This window comes from Panthera pardus, unplaced genomic scaffold, assembly GCF_024362965.1.
Source record: "Panthera pardus isolate Hobbes unplaced genomic scaffold, ASM2436296v1 HiC_scaffold_12, whole genome shotgun sequence".
Taxonomy (NCBI): domain Eukaryota; kingdom Metazoa; phylum Chordata; class Mammalia; order Carnivora; family Felidae; genus Panthera; species Panthera pardus.
The window spans coordinates 16,192,352-16,211,988 of record NW_026526677.1 but is presented as its reverse complement, the minus strand read 5'-3'; the positions used below and the strand labels follow the sequence as shown (position 1 = coordinate 16,211,988).

Sequence of the window (19,637 nt, the reverse complement as noted above, 5' to 3'; positions counted from 1 at the left end):
CCCCTTGCCCCTCACAGGTGCGGTCCAGAGAGGTGGCATGACTTGGCCAGGGCGTCTCACAGAGCCTGGAGCCCGGGCTCAGGGCTCTTGGCCAGGAGTGCCTTAGGTTGGGTGGGACTCTTAAGAGAAGCAACCCTAGGACCAGGCTTCCTGGAATTTTTTTTTCTATGCCATGGAAAATCCTCTGGTGCTACCTGGACAAGAAAGACCGTCCACACTATCAGGGCACTCTGAGACCGGCTGGCTGGCTTCTTCCTCCCAAAAGTAGACTGATAATTGGATTTAGGCTCCCTACGGGGAAAGGAAGAGCAGAGGAGGCCCCTGGTTCCCAATATCTTGCACCGGACAGGACCACCCTCTCCCACTGGAAGCAGATGTGGAAGGGCCGTGGACTTGTTGCATACTGGGACCCCGAAGCAGCCTGGCGCGGCTCCTTCCCAGACCCTATGGGCACAGAACCACATGGAAGTTCAGCACTGCCCCACATCCAGGCTGCTGCAACCACAGGTCCCCAGGACAAAGGCAGTACAGAGCACAGGGGACCAGGCGGGAGAGCCCCGGGTTTCCTTCCATCACAGCGCTTCAGTTTCCTCATCAGAAGGACATACACAAGTGGGGGAAGGCTGAGGTTTCTTCTAGTGTTTTATGAATGTAGGATTCCACTCTCAGCTTCATTCAACTCATTCATGAGACAGAATACCTGGGATTTTGCTCTGAAGGTCAAGTATATTTCCCTGTGCTTTTTGTGAAAAATGCGTTGGACAAGAAGAGTCAGTTCCCTGTGACTGCACTGATCTTTTATTGCCCTTATACATTGAGAAGACATGGCAGGCCAGAAAGGCCTGTCCCCAACCACCATTTGCTGAGCCTACCACCCATTTGTCCCAAAGACCTGAGAGCTTCCAGTGGGAGCTCAGTTCAGTCCGTGTGCCGAGCCCCCCAGGCCCGCTCACCTTAATTGCACTGCCCTACTGATGCTTCCACTAGCCCAACCCTAAGATACACACTTGCACACACATATCCAGCAGCAGAAGGCGGCTTGTCCGGCTTCCTTCCAGGCTCCCAGTACATGGGCTGGCATCCTGTGGCACCTGTAACACAGGTTCCCTTGTGAATGAGCTGCACCGAAATCTTGCATGGAGGCACCTGCGCCCCCACTTCCTGATGGCTGCCCCTGAACCAAGGGCCAGGGCTCAGCCTCTGACCTGGGTGGTGGTGTCGGGGTGACTTGGAGTACATACCTGGCCCTCTCCGGGAGCCAGCCGGATCACTGAGGCACTGTAGGGGAGGAGGAGGCCACGTCACATGTGTGTTTCTCAGCTCTGAGAGCAAAGCCCAGAAACCAGTACACGTGTTGGACAAGACAGGGTCATTGCTCTCAGAGCCACCGCATGGCCCAGGCCAGCACAGTCCCAGCTGGTTCCCTGCCTCCACCACCCTGGGCCCTGGCCCTATGGGCTCCTCACCTCGTACTTCTAGGCGGCACTCACACTGTGCCTCGCCTTGTAAGTTGGTGGCCCTACAGACATAGACGCCCCCATCAAAGGGGCAGGTCTTTCTGATCTCCAAGGTCAACACTCCCTGCTTGCTGAACATGCGGAAGCGGGCATCTTCTCCCAGGTCCAGGCCATTCTTGAACCAGGAAACCTTGGGCTATAAATCAGGTAATGGGAGGGAGGGAGACCATCTCAGGTTGACAGGAGACCTGGCAGGAACCTGTTTGTATTCTAGGGGCTCCCGCTGGAATCCAAACTATGCCTAAGCAGGGAATGAACAGGGAGCCAATAGAGAGTGCCGAGGCCCTGCTCAGGGAGAGGAGCCCGGCCCTGCGCCCCTGGGCAGTAGAAAGCAGGGAAAGGCTGGGGAGAGGACCGATGGAGGTTGGAGCCTCCAAACCCTGCCTCCTGAGTCTGCCTGGATCAGGATCCCAAACTGTCTACCTTGGGGCTACCCCGGACAGCACAGCAGAGGGTAGCATTGTAGCCAGCAATGACTGAGCGGTTCACCAGAGGGCGAGTGAAGCTCGGGGCCTCGGAGAAGTCCAGGGCCTTGTAGTTGGGTGGCTCATATATGATGCCTGTGGGTGATAAGACTTTGCACCAAGAGTGCCACACCACGCTAGGCCCCCTCCCTGTTCCTACCGCCTCCCTGCCCCAGCTCCTCCTGGGGGTGGGAGTAAAGGTACAGCACCTGGTCTGGGGATAAAGACAGGCTCCTTGGTGGTGGCCGCGTTGTCACTGGGCCCCACCGCGTTATGGCTGAAGACCCGGAAGTAGTAGCCGTTGCCAACGATGAGCTCCGAGACGACACAGTGAGTGCGACGGTAATGTTCCAAGACAGTGAACCACTCCTGGGGGTGTGGAGGAAAGGGAGGGTCTCTGGGGGTCAGGCCCTACTCCCTGCCAGGGGCCTCTTTTGGGTACCCCTGGTGTCTGTACCCCAACTGTGGAGGGAACCAGATCAGAGAGGAAGGATGAAAAGCAGACCCATTCTAAGGTCAGGGGAGAAAGCTGGGGCCCGGGTGTGCCTGGCCCTGGGGAGGGTACATATGGGGGGCCCAGAACCCAGGCTCACCATGGTCTTCTTGTCAGCTTTCTGTACTGTGTAACCCAAGATCTCTGTGTTACCATCATCTTGGGGTGGCTTCCACTCCAGAACCACATTGAAACCCCATGCCTCAGTGACCCGAATATCCTGGGGAGGGCTTGGCTTGTCTGCAGGAGAGAGACCAGCCGGAACAGACCTCCTGAGACTGCTGGAGTACAAACAGAGAGCCCTGGGAGGCCCCCTCACCCCCGCCAGCCTGGACCTGGCCTGCCACCTTCTGCAGGGTCTCTGGGCATCTCAGAGAGGGGGCCCCAGTGCCACGCACCAACGACCCGCAGGACCAGCGTGGCCTTGTCCTCCATGTTCTCGATCCGCAGCATCACCTCGTAGGTGCCAGAGTGGGTGCGGCGAGCAGCCCGGATGAACAGGATGGTGTCCGTGGGGCTGTTGCGGATGCTCACCTCCTCGCCTGCCAGTGGCTGCCCCTCTTTGGTCCAGGTCACCTGAGGCCGGGGCTTGCCCTGCAGGGAGGGACAGCTCACCCCCAAGCCTGGCACGACTGGGTGGCATCTCAGGGTCTGGTCAGCCCCTGAAACTCCTCTACCCGCTAGGCAAGGATGACACACCAGGGCACAGAGAGGGGGCCAGCCCTACCTGGAAAGGAATGAGGAGGTTCACGGGCTCCCCGACCTTCCTCTGGATGGTCTGGCGCAGGTGCCGGGGCACCTGGAGCCGTGGCCGCTCTGCGGGTGCCAAGTGGGCAGCTCAGCAAGGGAGGGCTCAGCCCTGGGGAGCGCTACAGCTCCTCCCCTCCCGAGGCAGGGCCCAGAAGGCTATGGCTGAGGAAAACGCCCCGCCCTCAGCTCCCCCTGTCCCAGCCCCAGATGGTCTACGGAACCCCTGCTTCTATCTCCACCTCACCACACCGCTGTAAGAGGGAGGGATCAGAGAGGGTGAGCAACTTGTTCGAGGTCACGCAGTTAGGAAGTCACAGGCCAGGATGCAAATGTAGACTTTTGGACTCTATCCCTGTCCTGCAGGCTGTTTCTGCCCCAGTCTGCTGCCTCTTTCCGCTTTGAGAACCAATCTTTACATGATTGATCCTTTGCTGGGAATAGAGGAATGGGGAGTGGATCCCAGATGGCCCAATGACGCTAAATTATGAACACGAGGACAATACCTACCTGTTGAACTGAGAGGCTCAGAGAACAAAGCTCAAAGGCCTACATTTTCCCTGTCCCAGAACTAGGGGTTGATGCAAAAAAGCCCAGGGAACCCTCTCCGAATGTTTTCCCTGGGCCTGGGGCGTGAATAAAGGCTCAGACTCTCCTGTCCCTCTCTCCAGTAGGGTCTCCCGGGATGTCCCCACTTCCACCGACCCCAACGGCCAGGATGTCAGCGGCAGGTCTGTCCTGTGACTGCGCAAGGGCCACTCACGCAGTATCTCCTGCACCGTCACGGGCTCCTTGGTGGCGATGGGGGCCCCGGGCCCCGCCATATTGTGCGCCCGCACACGGAAGAGGAGCCGGGCCCCCGTGGGCAGGTCCTTCACCAGCAACGAGGTGTGTTCTGTCAGCCCCTCCAGGGCAGCTACCCACTCCGAGCCTGGCCGGGGAAGCCCGTGGGCAGCATCAACATCAAGGGCCCACCCCACTGCCCGCCCTCCGGTGGCTGTCTGGGGCTTCTGCCGTAAAGAGGGGTCGAACAGGGTGACAGGTGCCGGTCCGAGGGGGGCAATTCAGAGGAGGGTGCTGGGTGAGGGCCCGGGGCTGGGCAGGGGCACTCACAGCCCTCCCGGCAATACTCCACGCTGTAGCCATCCAAGCCTCCGGCTCCCACCCGCTCCGGGGGCCGCCACTTGAGGGAGACGGTGGTGTCTGAGACATCCTCCACGGCCAGGTGGGTGGGCTCACTGGGGGGGCCTAGGCAGAGGCGGAGTCAGAGAGGGGTCTGAGTGAGCCTACACCACTGGGGGAAAGGGAAGGGCTCTGACCCAGACCCTCAACGGGCCACCGGTCACGCAGGGACACTTGCCCTTAGTCTGGCTTATTCGAGGGGTGTCAGAATTATTTCAGCTCCCACTAAAAGACCTGTCTCTAGATAGGCTTACAAACAAACACAGCAATTACAAAAGAGAGCCTAGGGCCGCCTGGGTGGCTCAGTCGTTAGGCGGTAGACTTCATTTCCGCTCAGGTCATGGTCTCACGTGAGACTGAGCCCCACTTCAGGCCCCACGCTGGGCATGGAGCCTGCTTACGATTCTCTTTCCCTGCCTCTTCTCTCCTTCTCAAAAAAAAAAAAAAAAAAAAAATAGAGCGCTAAATAGGAATAGATACCCAAAAGAGCACAAACATGCTTAGAAGGAGCCCCTTCTGTCAGACAACACAGGAAATGCTATAAATGTAAGTTAAAGAAAAACTAGCTGGAAACGAGATTTCCTGGCACTGTATGATCGGGCGAGTTGACTAACAGCTAATAGTTGACTGACTGGAAGCCAGTCTCTAAAGAGAGAGGCCTGGACCCTTCTCCCCACAGTCCCCCCCACCCCCACCCCTTGCCTCCATCTCCCCAAGCCGTGCTGGGTCCTTGGGCAGGGGGTGGCTTCTGCCCATGCCACAGACAGCCACCCCCCCACCTCCGCTCCCACATCCTGGTAGGGACAGCTGTCCTTGAGAGCCTGACACACCTGTCAGCATCCCTTCCACCCTCTCGACCCCCATGACTCAGATGAGGAAATGGCGACTTCAGGGCAGTGACCCCAGATGGCCCTCCTGGGGGTGGTGGAGACAGACCCACGCCTCTTAGACCCCAAGGCGCCCAGTGCCCTCACCCTATCCCATATATGACAAACCCTGCTTGAAGGGAGTGGGGAAGAGGGGACAGTTAACATTTATTGAGCACCTGCTGTATGCCAGATGTTCTGCCTGCGTTATCTCATTTCACCCTAACCTCAGTTCCATGAAGTAGATACTGTCATTATCCCCATTTTACAGATGTGGAGAGTGAGGCCTGAGAGGCAGCAACAGAGTGGTGAGAGGCTCAGCTCCACCCCTACCAGCTAGGTGACCTTGAGCAAGTCTTCTAACTTCTCAGAGCCTCACTTCCTTCCTCTGTGAAATGAAAAGGATTATCCCCGAGGGAGCCTTTTAAAAGGGACCCGGATGTAAATGCCTAGTGCGGTGGCCGCCCACAGAGCAGCTGCTTCTGACCAGGGAGGGCGTGGGGCAGTGCCAGGCCAGGCAGGCTCACCAATAGGCATGAAGGGCTGGGAGGCAGGGCTGGGCCTGGACATGCCGATGGCATTGACCGCGTAGACTCGCATCTCATACACCACGCCCTCAATCATGCGCCGTGCCTCGTGGCTCAGCTCCTGCAGCAGGTCAAAGTTCAGCCGCATCCACCGGAAGCTCTTCTTCTTCTTGCGCTCCAGGATGTAGCCTGATGAAGGGGAGACGGGAGCTCTGGTCTGGGGCCCAGCCTGCCCCACAACCCCGGCCCTGAGCTCTATCCCCGTGCCCTGCACTCACCCAGGACCGGCTGCCCCCCGTCGTAGGCAGGCGGCTCCCACTGCACGGTGCAGGAGTCCTCACCCACATTGCTGATCTTGGGGGCCGTGGGAGGATCTGGCACATCTGGAGGGATGGACCCACATCAGCCCCGCCCAGGGCCCAGGGCCAAGGCTGCCTGCCCCCACCACCCCACAGATGCTTCCAGAATGCAGTTCTGATCGTGTCACCAGCCTGTGACCAATGCTTTTCATAGCTCCCCACTGCCCACATTCACCCCATGTCCTCATCCCAATCCTCTCCATGGAGCTGAGAGCATGCCCGTGATGTTTGTCACGTGGCTAAGCGAGTAAATGGACGGGCCTCCCTGGTGGCCCCAGGCCAGCCAGCCTCACCGATGACCTTGACTGTGAGGTTGACCTGGTCCTCGCCCACGGGGTTCTTCACCGTGACAACGTAGACACCCTCGTCTTCCTTCTCTGCCCCCTCGACAGTGAAGATGCTGCGGTCCTTGGTGGTCTCCACCCGCACCCGGCCCTCGGTGTCACACAGCAGCTGGGTTGGGGGGGGAGGGGAAGTGGGGGAGAAGGGCCAAGTCAGAACCACAGGCTTTGACAGCCCGTGCAATGGCCAGAGATAGGAACAGAACTCCGCACGGGGTCCCGGGAGCAGATGTAGCTTGAGCGGAAACTGCACTCTTGTGAGCACCGAGTCCAGACAGCTTTGTTTAGCGCTCGCCGTGGGCAAAGCACTGGGGCCAGGGGCTTGGGCTCTAGGTCTGGCTTTATCACGGAGCTTTAGGCAATCACCGATTTTCTCTGTGCCTCAGTTTTCTCATCTGCCAAATGGAAATCACATGACCTTACAGAGCTGAGGATCCCGAAAGACCTCAGGTGGGTGGAGGGGTCAACTGTGCCTGGAGGAGGAAGAGCTGACCCGAGTGGTGCCCAGGCAGCTGCTCTGACAGAAAAGTGCCAGGGAAACCCCCTCTCCAGTCGGGAAGAAGTACAAAGTCAAGGTCGGCCCCGGGAGACGGGAGCTTTGGGAACAGCCCGGTCATGAGGGCTTCCCAGCAATGTTCAGGGAACTTGTGCCTGACCGAGGCATGAGGATCCCACGTAGACCATCCCTGGGGCAGGAACACAGCTGGCCAGACATGGTGGCTTCACGGAGACCTCACCAAAGGGTGGAAACCGTGTAGGCAGAAAATCACGGGAGGCAAACGAGCTGGATCCCACCATCAGCCTCACTCACCTTCTTGTCAAACACCCACTCGTCACTGTCACCTGCATCCTCCCCTGGGGCATCCAGGGATGGCCCTGCTGGGACCTTGTTCTTCTGGGAACAGAGCAGGAGGGAAGCAGGGGGAAGAGGGGCTGACTCAGCCTGGAGGGTATCATCCCTGCCCAGCGGCCCCTCTGGCCCCCCTTTGCCCACCCACATTCTGCTGCCCACCTTGCCCGCCTCCCAGCCAGCTGAGCCTCTGCACTCCCAGCGGGTAGCCAGTTGTAGGGTGTGCACTTGTGGGATGGGGAGCCGATGCCAACACCCGTTGGTCCCACGCACCCATTTTACAGATGGGGAAGTGGAGGAGGGATCCACAGTACCTGTGTGAGGGTCTTCTGCCAAATCACAGTGGGAGCGGGGTCCCCAGAGATAGGGACATCCAGGCGTAGCTTGTTCCCAGCCACAACCACAATGGTATCCGGCTTGCGGCCCGGGCAGTCCAGGTGGATCTTGGGAGGTTCTGGGGGGGAAGATGGCATAGGTCAGAAAAAGGGGCAGGGGCCCTAGCGTCATGAAAGAGGCGGAAACTGGAAGGAGTCCATGCCCCTGGTGGTTGTTTTTTAATCAATTCGACTGACATATAATTTCCATTCAAGAAGATGCCAAGATTTGAGCATATGGCTCGCTGAGGTGTCACAATTGTATACACCTGTGCAACCACCACCAGGTCAAGATCTAGGACCTTTCCATCCCCCCTGGAAGTTCCAGGGAAGTTTGTAACACCGGGTCGCCTACTGTAGCATTTCTCAGACTGCATTTAGGAGGAACACCAGTGTCTTGCCAGAAAAAAGAAAAAGAAGTTTCCACGGCCAAATCGATGAGGAGGCCCTGGATGAAACAGAGTTAAGCACATTTCTTCACCACAGGATTTTCCAGAGCCTTTGAGATGCTTCTGAGTCAGCAGGAGGTGGCCCGAGTGTTCAGTGATTCTCAAACTGACTTCACCATGGAACCCTTTTTGTTTCCCCCTAAATTCTCAGGTTAGTTAACATACAGTGTGGCCTTGGCTTCAGGAGTAGAATCCAGTGGCTCATCACTTACATATACCTTTTTTAATGCTTATTTATTTTATTTATTTTTTTTTTGAGAGAGAGAGAGAGAGAGCGCGCGCGCGTGTGCAAGCAGGGAAGGAACAGAGAAAGTGGGAGACAGAATCCAAAGCAGGCCCAGGCTCTGAGCTGTCAGCATGGACCTGACGCGGGGCTTGAACTCACAAACTGCAAGATCATGACCTGAGCCGAAGTCGGACGCTTAACCGACTGAGCCACCCAGGTGCCCCTCCAACCATGGAACCCTTTTTATTTTTTTTTTATTTTTTGCTGGAAATAGTGTTTTTTTTTCAATATATGAAATTTATTGTCAAATTGGTTTCCATACAACACCCAGTGCTCATCCCAAAAGGTGCCCTCCTCAGTACCCATCACCCACCCTCCTCCCCTCCCTCCCACCCCCCCATCAACCCACAGTTTGTTCTCAGTTTTTAACAGTCTCCTATGCTTTGGCTCTCTTCCACTCTAACCTCTTTTTTTTTTTTTTTCCTTCCCCTCCTCCATGGGTTTCTGTTAAGTTTCTCAGGATCCACATAAGACTGAAACCATATGGTATCTGTCTTTCTCTGTATGGCTTATTTCACTTAGCATCACACTCTCCAGTTCCATCCACGTTGCTACAAAAGGCCATATTTCATTCTTTCTCATTGCCACATAGTATTCCATTGTGTATATAAACCACAATTTCTTTATCCATTCATCAGTTGATGGACATTTAGGCTCTTTCCATAATTTGGCTATTGTTGAGAGTGCTGCTATAAACATTGGGGTACAAGTGCCCCTATGCATCAGTACTCCTGTATCCCTTGGGTAAATTCCTACCAGTGCTATTGCTGGGTCATAGGGTAGGCCTATTTTTAATTTTCTGAGGAACCTCCACACTGCTTTCCAGAGCGGCTGCACAAATTTGCATTCCCACCAACAGTGCAAGAGCATGGAACCCTTTTTAAATGGAGTATCCCTATTCAATGAATGAACTTAGTTTGGAAAGCCCTGACCTAGAGCATGCTTCAGCCCGGACTACCCTCCTGAAGTTAGGATAGATGCTTGATGTTTAATCTAAAAGAAGGAGGGGTGGGGCGCCTGGGTGGCTCAGTCGGTTGAGCGTCTGACTTCAGCTCAGGTCACGATCTCACGGTTCGTGAGTTCAAGCCCCGCATCAGGCTCTGGGCTGATGGCTCAGAGCCTGGAGCCTGCTTCCGATTCTGTGTCTCTCTCTCTCTCTCTCTGCCCCTCCCCCATTCATGCTCTGTCTCTCTCTGTCTCAAAAATAAATAAACATTAAAAAATAAATAAATAAATAAATAAAAATAAAAGAAGGAGGGGTACTTCTAAAAGCAGAAAATTAATAATGAAATCTCACATCTTCTCGTCTCATCTTTCCTACACCCCGTGGAGGAGGCACGTCAGGATTCCCACTTCAGAGAATAGGAAACTGAGGTGCATAGAGATTATAATTGGCCCATGGTTCTGACTGACAGAGCTGGGGCTTGGGTCTTGGGGTCCCCACTCCAGCTTCCTTGCTCTTCCCTCTGTGAGTGGAGAGGGACATGGGTGGAGTGGGCATGGGGAGGAGGTCCCGCGACTCACCTTGCCTGGGCACGAAGTCAATCTTGACCTCTGCAAGAGAAGGGAGATTGTGTGGCACGGGGCTGGGCACAGGCAGAGCCCGGCGACGGGGCCCCCACCTGGCCCAGGCGCCCGCTCACCCATGAAATGGAGCTTCGCTGACAGGTTGCAGGCGAAGCCCTCAGGCACAAAGCTGTAGTCCGCCTCGTCGGCAGGCGTGACGTCGTCAATGGTCAGTTTGTGGACTCTGCAGGGATGTAGTGGCTCAGGGGAGCCCACTGGACCACACACCCCAGTCTCGTGGTAGTCAGGGCTCCAGAGGGCCCCTGCCCCGCCTTAGCTCAGTGGGGTGCTGGTATTTTAAATGCTCTCTTTCTCTATTTTTGGCTTTCTAGCTCCCTCGCGTGTTTTCAGAGGTAGGCAATGTACAAGTGCCCCTTGGCTGGGCCTTTAGAGACTGATCGGGGGCTGCTGTCACTAATCTCTGTGACCTTGGACCCAGCACGGGCCGGTGCAGATGCTCGAGGCATGAGTAAGAGAGTGGGAGAGAGTGAGGGCCCTTGGCCAGAGCTGGCCTGGCTGCCTGCTGCCCTGCCCTGGCCATGACCTGCGGGGAGGGGGCCGGGGGAACTCCCAGCCTGTCTGTCTCTCTCCCTACTTCTCTCTTTCTGTCCTCTGCCTCTGCAGGATTCTCTTCTGTATGCTCCTGTCTCTCCCTCTCTCTCTGTCTCTCTATCTCAGTCTGTGTCCTGTGTCTATTCGTGTGTCTCTTCCTGTCCCTCTCTGTCTCACTGTCTCTATCTCTCTCTTTCTCTGTCTCTCCCTGTTTTTCCCTGTCTCCCTATGTGTCTCTAGTGTCTGTCTGTTTCTCCCTCTGTCTCTCTCTCTCTGTCTCAGTCTCTGCTCTCCCCATCTGCCTGCCCCGTTTGCATTGGGGCCCAGCTCTGCACACTCACCGCCCAATGTGGGACACCTTTACGCGGCTGTCGGGCACCAGCTCCTTCCCGTTCTTCAGCCACACGCCCCGCACGTTCTCATCGGACACTTCACACTTGAACACCGCCTGGTCCTTTGCACCCACGGTCAGGTCTGCGATGCTCTGGTACACCTCCAGCTTTTTCTCTGGGGGGCGGAGGACAGGGCAGAGCCAGTGAGCCGGGGAGGGTGTGTGTGGGTGTGGGCGTGAATCTGTGTGGAGATCACACAGGCATGTGAAAACCCGCGTGTGCACGCGTGAGTGTGATTCATGTGTGCCTGCGATGATGGGACGGTGTGCACGAGGAAGCTCAAGTGTGTGTGTGGTGCGGGGCGACACTAACCAGGCCCATCTGGCCCTCCCAGTACTCTCTGAGGTGGCCACCTCGGCACCCCCATTTTACAGATGAGAATGGCGAGGCTCGGTGTGTCAGAGTGACCTGCCCAAGGTCACACAGGCCTCCATCCTGGGTTTGCCTGATTCCCAAACACGGCCGGGGGTGGTGCTGGGGCCGAGGGCGCCCAGGGCCTTGAAGCCTCCTGTGCTACCCCCCCACCCCACCCCCCGGGGCCTCACCCTGAACGATGAGTTCGGCCAGCGCCTGGCCCCCGCTGGTGCGCAGCGCGTAGTGCCCCGCGTCCTCCAGCGTCGCCTCGTTGATGATGAGGTGGTGTCTCTGCCCGTCCTTCTTGAACCGGTATTTGAAGGTCTCCTCCCTGGTCAGCTCCACCCCATCCTTCAGCCTGGCCGGTGGGCGGGCAGTAAGTGCCCGAGGCCTCCTTTGGGGATGCCCGCAGGCCCCCCAGCCCTGCCCACGCCCCGGTGCCTCTGGCACTCACCACTTGACCTGGGCCCCCTCCTCAGACACTTCGCACTCGAACTCCACCCGCTGCCCCACCATCACCAGCTGGTCTTCCAGGGGCCGAGTGATCAGCACGGGGGGCTCTGGCGAGCAAGGAGAACGTAGATGGCCGAGCCCTGTGCACCCTCCCCGCAGGGTCCCAGCCTCCCAGGGGCCCCGGTCCAGGCCCACCTTTGACGAACAGCTCGGTGCTGCACTTCTCCCCGCCCACCACGCACTGGTAGGCCGCGTCATCGGCCAGCGAGCACTGGCTGATGGTCAGCGTGCGCTTGGCACCCACGGACTCGAAGATGTACCTGCGCCGGGGGCCGGGGGCGGGGCATGGATGGACAGCCGTCACTCACCTCGTGTGTCCCAGGTGCCCGGTCCAACCCCCTCCTCCCGTCGGACGGTGCCCCCACCCCCGAGCCTTCCTTCCCGGAGCTGGGCCTTACTTGCTGTGGAGCAGAAGGGGCCACGGGAGCATCCAGGCGGGAGGAAGCGAGACCCGGAGCAAAAGGGCGAGGAACAGAGACAGGCAGAAACAGAAAGATGGGCAATTAGACCCAGGGAGAGGAAAATGGGGAGAGACACGCAGGGCAGAAGCCACACAGAGACAGAGAACACGGCAGCGGCCGGCCGTGAGAGGCACGGAGAGCAGGCTGGGAGCCTCCCTGCCCCCACTGCTCCCGGGGCTGCACCTGCCCCCCCACCCCCAGCCCCACCGCACCTGCCGCTCATCTGGATCTCCTGTCCATTCTTCAGCCACTTGACCTCGGCGTCGGGGTCGGCCAGCTCCACGGTCAGCCGGATCTTGTGGCCCTTGCTCACCTGGTAGGCGGGCTCCAGCTTCTTCTGAAAGGCTGAGCACGTCCGTCAGCACCCCCACTGCCCTGCCACCCCTGCTGCCCCAGAAGGCTCACACGCATCACCGTGGCTGGTGGCCGTGCCGCTGGGCCGAGTCCTCCCACCACACTCTGCCTGTGTCCCCCATTTTCTCTATCTCCACTGTGCCTGTCTCTTTATTATCTCTGTCTGTTCTACGTGTCTGTCTCCTCTCTCTTTGTCCTTCTGCCTTCCTTGGGGTCCCCTCCACCTGCTCAGCTCAGGGACAGGGTTAGCGGCTCCTAGAGAGACAGAAGCTTGGCCGGAGAGGGAGACAGCAGCCAAAGGGACCTTCTCTCCTTCTTGACTCTGCTTTACAGCACACCCCAGGCTTCTACTCAGTGAGGAGGGCCCAGCTGTGCTCTGTCCTCTTCTTGTGGTGTCTCTGGTCTAAGCTGACTCTTACCTTTTCATGTGTGTGTGCACGCATGTGAGTGTGTGCGTGTGCCCTCTCCTCTTGCATGGCAGCAGAGGGCTAACCTGTGCTCTTCTTCTCGTCTCGCTTCATGCCCTTGAGCCTCTTGAGCATGCCACGCAGGTCGGTGATGCCATGCTGGAAGGCGATGCGCTCATATTCGGAGGGGGATGCCTGCCGCAGGATCTCCCACACGTCCTCCTCGGCTGGCGCCTCCAGCCTCGGGTCCCTGCGTCCAGCAGAGAAGCCTCAAAGGAATCCCCTCTGGCTGGGGGGGGGGGGGGGGGGGGGGGCGGGCAGGACTGTTGCCCCCCGCCCTCCCCTGGGGTAGGGCTTCCTGGGGCCCAGGACCCCTCTGGTGGTGCCGCTTGGGCTGGCTTTGGACCTCGAGTTCAGTATGGGGGAGTCCTGGTGGAACTGGGGGTGACGGGGGCGCAGGCTTCATCAGGCACTCACCTTAGGTTCCGGAAACTGCTGCTCCGGGCAGGACAAAAAGGCAGTGGACCATTAGAGGCATGGGCCACCTGCCCACAAAGGCCCCGGGGCCACAGCCCATGGGCCTTCACCCCTCCCTTCTCCCCACGCCCGTGTCCCTCCATTTACACAGCAGGGCCTTCCCCACACAGGGCCTTGTTTGTTCCTCCTGAGCTCTGGCAGGTGAGTATCTGGAGAACCAAAACTCAGAGACGCCCCAGGCAGTGGGGATCCACACTCAGGTCTGTCTGATTCCCAGCCCTGTCTGTCACCAGGGTACAGAGTCCCACCAACACCCTGTTGCCCCCAAACACCGGCCCCCGATGCTTACTCTCTAGGCCACAGCAGCATCAGCCACAACGCAGGGTCCAGGAGAGAGAAGGAGAGGACACAGAGTCAGCTGGAGGGGCTGGGGGAGAAATCCCTGCAGCTTGGCGCCCCCTCCCAGCTTCTTGTGAGTCCCCGGAGCCTACTGAGGCAAGCTCTCATGGACTCAAGCATCAGGGGTCGTGGGGGACCCTGGGAGGATCTTAGTTCACAAGATATCATGTCTGCAGAGCCCTCTGACTCTTCCCAACACCAGGATTATCCAAATTTTTTTTTAATGCTTATTTATTTTTGAGATACAGAGTGAGACAGAGCACAAGGGGAAGAGAGACAGAGAGAGGAGACACAGAATCCGAAGTAGGCTCCAGGATCTGAGCCATCAGCACAGAGCCTGATGCAGGGCTCGAACCCACAAACAGTGAGATCGTGACCTGAGCCAAAGTCGTCACTTTACTGACTGAGCCACCCAGGCACCCCTAGGATTATCCCATTTGACACACAGGGAAATTGGTTTAGAGAGGTACAGTAACCAGCTCAGGGCCACACAGCCGGAAAACCGCATTGCTGGGATTTGAAATGGGGCCTCACCATCTGCCCAGGAGCTGCTACCCAGGGGCTCACCTCTTCTTCAGCAGCGAGCTGAAATCCAGAGTTCCAGCGTCCTCGTGGCTGTCACTACGGAGAGGGACCCCAGTAAGGACCTCCCCAACTGGAAGAGGCTTGGGGAGGTGGGGGTGGGGAGAGCTACTGGGAGAGGAAGGGACACTGTCTGGATGGGGGGCTCCATCTCAGACCCCCGAAGTCTGACAAGCATGGGCTGGGAGAGGGGTACCTGATCCGCCGACCACTTCCAGCCAGGCTCCTGTGGGGTTAGAACCAGTTCCTTCAGCTGCCCGGGGGAGCTTGCTGTCCCCCATCACTATCAACTTCAGCTCTGTCCCCCCACAGCCCCCCCCCAACATCATTCCCAGCCCTGACCCCGAGGGGCTTCAGATCCCAGCACTGGCCTCCCTGCCGTCCCTGAGAAGAGATGACCACTCACGTGCGGCGAAAAGCTGATCGGAGGTCCAGATCTCCAGGGCCAACGGCCTCTGTGTTCAGAGAGGGAGAAGAGACAGGGAAGAGGCTTCAGAAGCCTGGGGCGAGGTACACCCCAGAAGCCTCGCTCACCCCGGAGTCTCCGAGTATTACAGACCTGCCCATCCATGACCCTTGAGAGCGGGCATCTGCCCCAGGACCCCACATTCTGAGCCTTTCCAGAACAGAGGTACCAGGGAGTTTGGGTAGTTGATGGTCCCCAGCCCCTTAGCAGTGGCTGATCTCCCACTCAGCTCCCAGCTCACCCTTCACCTGTTCACCTGTGCCAGGAGCCTGGACCATCTCACCATCCAGGTGAGATCTGGACTTGGCTGTCAGACCCCACCCCAACCCTGGGAACCTCCATGGGTTTCTCTCGTGCCCCTGCATGAGCAGCACTGGGCATGTGGGCAGCGGTTGTCCGGTTGGGACTAGGCATCCTCCTTAGTGTTGGGAAATGGAGGCAGACGTGGGGGATGAGACCCATGGGGACCTGAGCCCAGGACGCCAGGGCTCCCCTCACCATGGACAGTGAGACTGAAGTTGCAGCTGTCAAATTTGTCCTTGGTGGAAACCTCACAGCGGTAGCCACCTGCAAAAGTAGTCTGGGCATCTGTGATGTGCAGCTCAAACAGGTAGACCTGTAGAAGGAAGGTATCAGGGGAGACCAGGGACCGGAAGACAAGGCCCTTCACTCCTAAAGGAGACTGGGAGTGGCTAATGGCCACCAACATTTTCACCCCTCAGGGTTTAGTTAACCTGTGGGTGAGGGTTTTGTGTAAATAGGAAAAAGAGCCCCTTGTCAAGACACATGACTGCCATCTGCTGGCACAAGGTGGTAATAAAATATAAATCTGTGATGGCTACGAGGCAAATGACCTTCACTTAAGACAAGGCACTTTTGTGCAGTGCACAACACACACAACTGAACGCGTTGGCCCTGCCCTGCCAGAGGAGCCTTTGCCTGGGCCAAGACTGTGGAAGAGTGGGAGGAGCGGAAGCTGGGAATCAAAGCACAGGTTCTAGGCCTGGCTCTGAGTGACATCAGACCAGCAGCAACAACCTCTCAAGCTTCGGTTTCTTTGTATAATGAAGGGCCCCTTGAGCTCCAATACTCATCCATCCAGAGGGTTCACATCTTCACTGGCTGATGCCACCTTCCCCCATGCTTCATGAGGTCCCTCAGCTTTCCTGGGCCCCCTGCCCCCACAAGTTTTATTATGCCCCCTTAAGACTGTCACGCCCTCCAAGCCCGGCATGTCCCACAGGTCTCCTGGGCCTCCCCATTTTCCCCGGGTGCCCCTGGCTATCCAACCTGCTTCCCAACTTCCCTAGGTCTCGTTTTTGCACCTCCTGTGTGCCTTCAGTCTCAGGGTGACCCCCAGGCTCCCCTGTGCCCCCGGTGCCTCCCAGGGGCTCCCATGCCCTCTTTCCAGGGGGCCCCTGAACTGTGCCGTGCCCACAGGCCCCACCTTGCTGGTCCGGTCGTAACTGTTGTGCAGCTGCAGGTGTTGGCCCACCTTGCTGCTCAGGTCCACCCACTTGCCCTTGAACCACTTGACTATGGGCGGTTTCAGGAGGCTGGCGCCTGCCACGCGGGCTGAGAAGGTGATGCTGCCACCTGCAGGGAAAGGGCAACAGGCTGGGCCTGGGCGGGTGCCCTGCTGTGCCCTGCCCCACCCCACCCCGGGGTGTGACAGCCCACACTCACCTGCGGTCACCTCGCCATCCTGTGGCCGCATCACAAAGAGGCCGATGGGGTCATCAGAGGCACCAGAGCCATCGGGGGCTGCTGAGCTTGACCCTGTGAGCAGAGGCCTTTGTGACCTGCCTTGGGACACCCCATCCGCTGGCCTTCACCGTCCCTGCACCGCCCTCCCTGCACCGGCTCACCTTTGGGACTTGGGGAGCCTCCTCCCTCCTCAGTGGTCGAGGCCAGTGCTTCTCCGGAGCCTCCAGGAGCCTCAGTAGGGGCAGGAGCAGGGCCCGGCACAGGCTCTGCCTTCTCTGGAAGGGAAAGGGTGGGGGGTCGTGGAGCAGCTTCTAAGCAGAGAGCCCTCCTCTTGCCCCTGGTCCCCCTCAGTCTTTGCAGGCTGGTCACATACTGCAGCGTGTGCATCTGGCCTCCTCACCCTCGCAGACTGCACGCCCACGCCCTGGTGGGTCAGCCCGGGCGGCTGTGGGCTCCATCCTCCCCTCCTTTCCCCAGGGGCTCCCTCCACACCCGCAGCAACCAGGGGCTTCCCTGCCAGCGCACGCAGCCCACTGAGTCCCCATCTGTGAGAAGGCGTCTGGAGGGAGGGCTGCGTGGTGCCTTATCCATCTCAGAACTTTCCCTACTTCCACAATGACTGGAACAGGCCAGGGAGACACATGGGGACACTCAGTGAGGTCTTGCTGCAGAAAAGGGAGGAAGGGAATTCCTGGCAGACGGCTCAGCCAAAGCAAAGGCAAGAAAGTGGGAAGGCTCCTCCTATACCCTGGGTGAGGGAGAGATGGCCAGGCTGCCCCAGAAGCTCAAACCTAGGGAAGGCGGACCAGGGTCTTACCTGCTTCTATGACCTTGAGGTCAAACTTGACCTTGGAGGAGCCAGCGATGACTGCGTAGGGTCCCTGGTCGGCGGGGCCCACGTCCCGCACTGTCAGAGTGTGCCTCGTGCCCTCGGCTGCTAGGCCATACTTGTCACTGGCGCTGATGTCACTGCCCCCCCGCTGCCAGCGCACCTTTACTCCTGACCGCTCTGTCTCGGCCTCGAACACAGCAGGGCTGCTGGCTGCCACCTCCACTGACCTTGGCTTCTTGCTGAAGGCTGAGACTGAGATAGGCCAATGGAGGCTGCAGGAGCCACTGGCTGGCCCAGGCACCCCATCCCTGCATCCCTTCTTCCTAAAGCACTTTAAGGCATCACCTCATGTAATGCTTCAGTGGCTCTATGAGACCGATGCAATTATTATGCCCATTTCTCACATGCGGACACTGAGGCTCAGAGAGTTCAAGTGACTTATCCAACATCACACAGCCAGTAGGCAGAAGAGCCAGGGCCGTGGTCCTAACCTCCACACAAGAATTTTGTTAGGTATGTCCTTGGATACCTGACCCTTCCTTCCTGGGGAAGCCCAACTCCCTCTCTCCCCCACCATCTGGGGCCCTTGGCAAGGGGCAGGTACTCTGTCCACTTGAATTGTGGCTAAATTTGTTCTCCAAGGGCCTCAGGCTGAGAATCAGCAACTGAGATAAAGCTGGACTGGGAGGCGCCGGGGGCTGGGGGGCTGGGTCCCTGCCCTGAATGACCTTGGTAAGGGCACAAGCCAGGACCAAGTCCCTGGCCTGTGACTTTCTCTGCCCTTGGCCCAGGATCAGGGCTTCTCGACCATTCTCTCGCAGAACAGAAGAACTGGCATTTTCACGCCAGGTGTGAGGGCCAAAGGAATGCAGGCTCCTAAAGCGGGGACTATCACAACTGGAGAGAGCCAACTCAACTCCTCCTTATACAGATAGGGAAACTGAGACCCAGAGAGGGCAAGGGCTTGCCCAAGAGCATTCAGCGAGACTGGCTCAAGTCTGGACTCAATTTGGGCCCCTACCTGTGGCAGCCTTTTCCCAAAAGGCGAGCCCAGGCCTAATCTTGCTGCAGAAGGAGATGGGATGGGGATAGGGAAGGGATCCTCTTCTGTCCTGAGACTGGGGTGATGGCCCACTCTGTACCCCCTGGCCCTGGTTCACCCTCACTCTCATCAGGAGGATGGGAAGGAGAAACCAAGAATCAGAAAAAGACCCAGAAGACAGCCCCCACTCTCAGGAACTCAGGAACTCAGGAACTCACTCAGGAACCCCCCGATTGTAGATGCCCCAGCCCTCCTGGCCCCCCACCCAGCCCCAACCCTAGACCTGCGGCTACCTGGCTTCTTCCCCGGCTCAGGCATCTTGAGAGAGATCACACCAGGATCTGAGCAGTCACAGGCCACCCAAGGAGGATCTGAGCAGGACCCGTCCCCCCACACTATATAAGGGGCCCTCCCCCTCCCCAGGATTTCTTATCTGCCTCTTGCCCAACCACCTGCTAAATATAGACAAATTCCAGAGAGCAAGGCTCTCCAGGGCGATGGCAGGGCCACACTGTTCCTGGCTATCTCCTGTCCCTTCCCCCTTGGGTCCAATATGATGGCTTCTGCCCCTCTAACCCTTGGTAAGCCTCAGGGGCACCCCAAGCCCTATCTATATGTTCATCTGACAGGGAGATTGTATGGTGAATTGGCACAGATCCAGATCCTGGGGCCGGGCTGCCCTGAGACCAGGCACTGCCCTTTCCTTAACCTCAGTGCCTTAGTTCCCTCATCTATAAAGTGGGGTGATGAAAGCAGCATCCACTGTGTAGGACTGTTCCATGAACTAAGTGGGTTTATAAATGGAAAGGCGAGAGCAGGGCCAGGCACACAGAAAGTGCTGAATGAAAATATCTCTCCTGCGGCGCACAGGGCTCTGGGCTGGCCTCGTGCTGCAGAGTCCTGGGTGGGCTTAGTCCAGGGCCATGTGGGGAGAGAGCAGTACTGGGGGCTGGTGCCACCTAAGGGGAAGGGCTGGGCGGGGTCTGCAGGTAAGGGTATTGGGGTAAACCTCAAAGCAGAAGCCAGAAGCAGAGATGGCTCTTGCCAAAGTCACAAGGATTCACACGGAAAATACTGC

The 19,637-nt window shown here is 58.1% G+C and overlaps 1 protein-coding gene across 1 annotated transcript; it reads right to left on the bottom strand.

Moving 5' to 3' along the window:
• Positions 1–775: 775 nt before the first annotated feature.
• Positions 776–18,959, bottom strand: MYBPC3 (myosin binding protein C3). Its single transcript, XM_053899761.1, has 34 exons — positions 18,853–18,959; positions 17,503–17,769; positions 16,847–16,960; positions 16,665–16,757; positions 16,426–16,574; positions 15,477–15,594; positions 14,919–14,967; positions 14,709–14,738; positions 14,498–14,551; positions 13,532–13,552; positions 13,141–13,304; positions 12,506–12,638; positions 12,231–12,233; positions 11,968–12,092; positions 11,774–11,879; positions 11,511–11,677; positions 10,915–11,080; positions 10,099–10,205; positions 9,980–10,009; positions 7,661–7,800; positions 7,308–7,391; positions 6,449–6,608; positions 6,075–6,179; positions 5,797–5,985; positions 4,335–4,469; positions 3,985–4,152; positions 3,202–3,290; positions 2,873–3,068; positions 2,575–2,714; positions 2,191–2,350; positions 1,941–2,077; positions 1,467–1,653; positions 1,242–1,278; positions 776–1,091 (listed from the first exon to the last, which is right to left on the bottom strand). Exons 1-33 carry the CDS (start codon positions 18,875–18,877, stop codon positions 1,268–1,270), a joined length of 3,822 nt encoding a protein of 1,273 aa, XP_053755736.1. The 5' UTR covers positions 18,878–18,959; the 3' UTR covers positions 776–1,091; positions 1,242–1,267.
• Between the last annotated feature and the right edge of the window lie 678 nt (positions 18,960–19,637).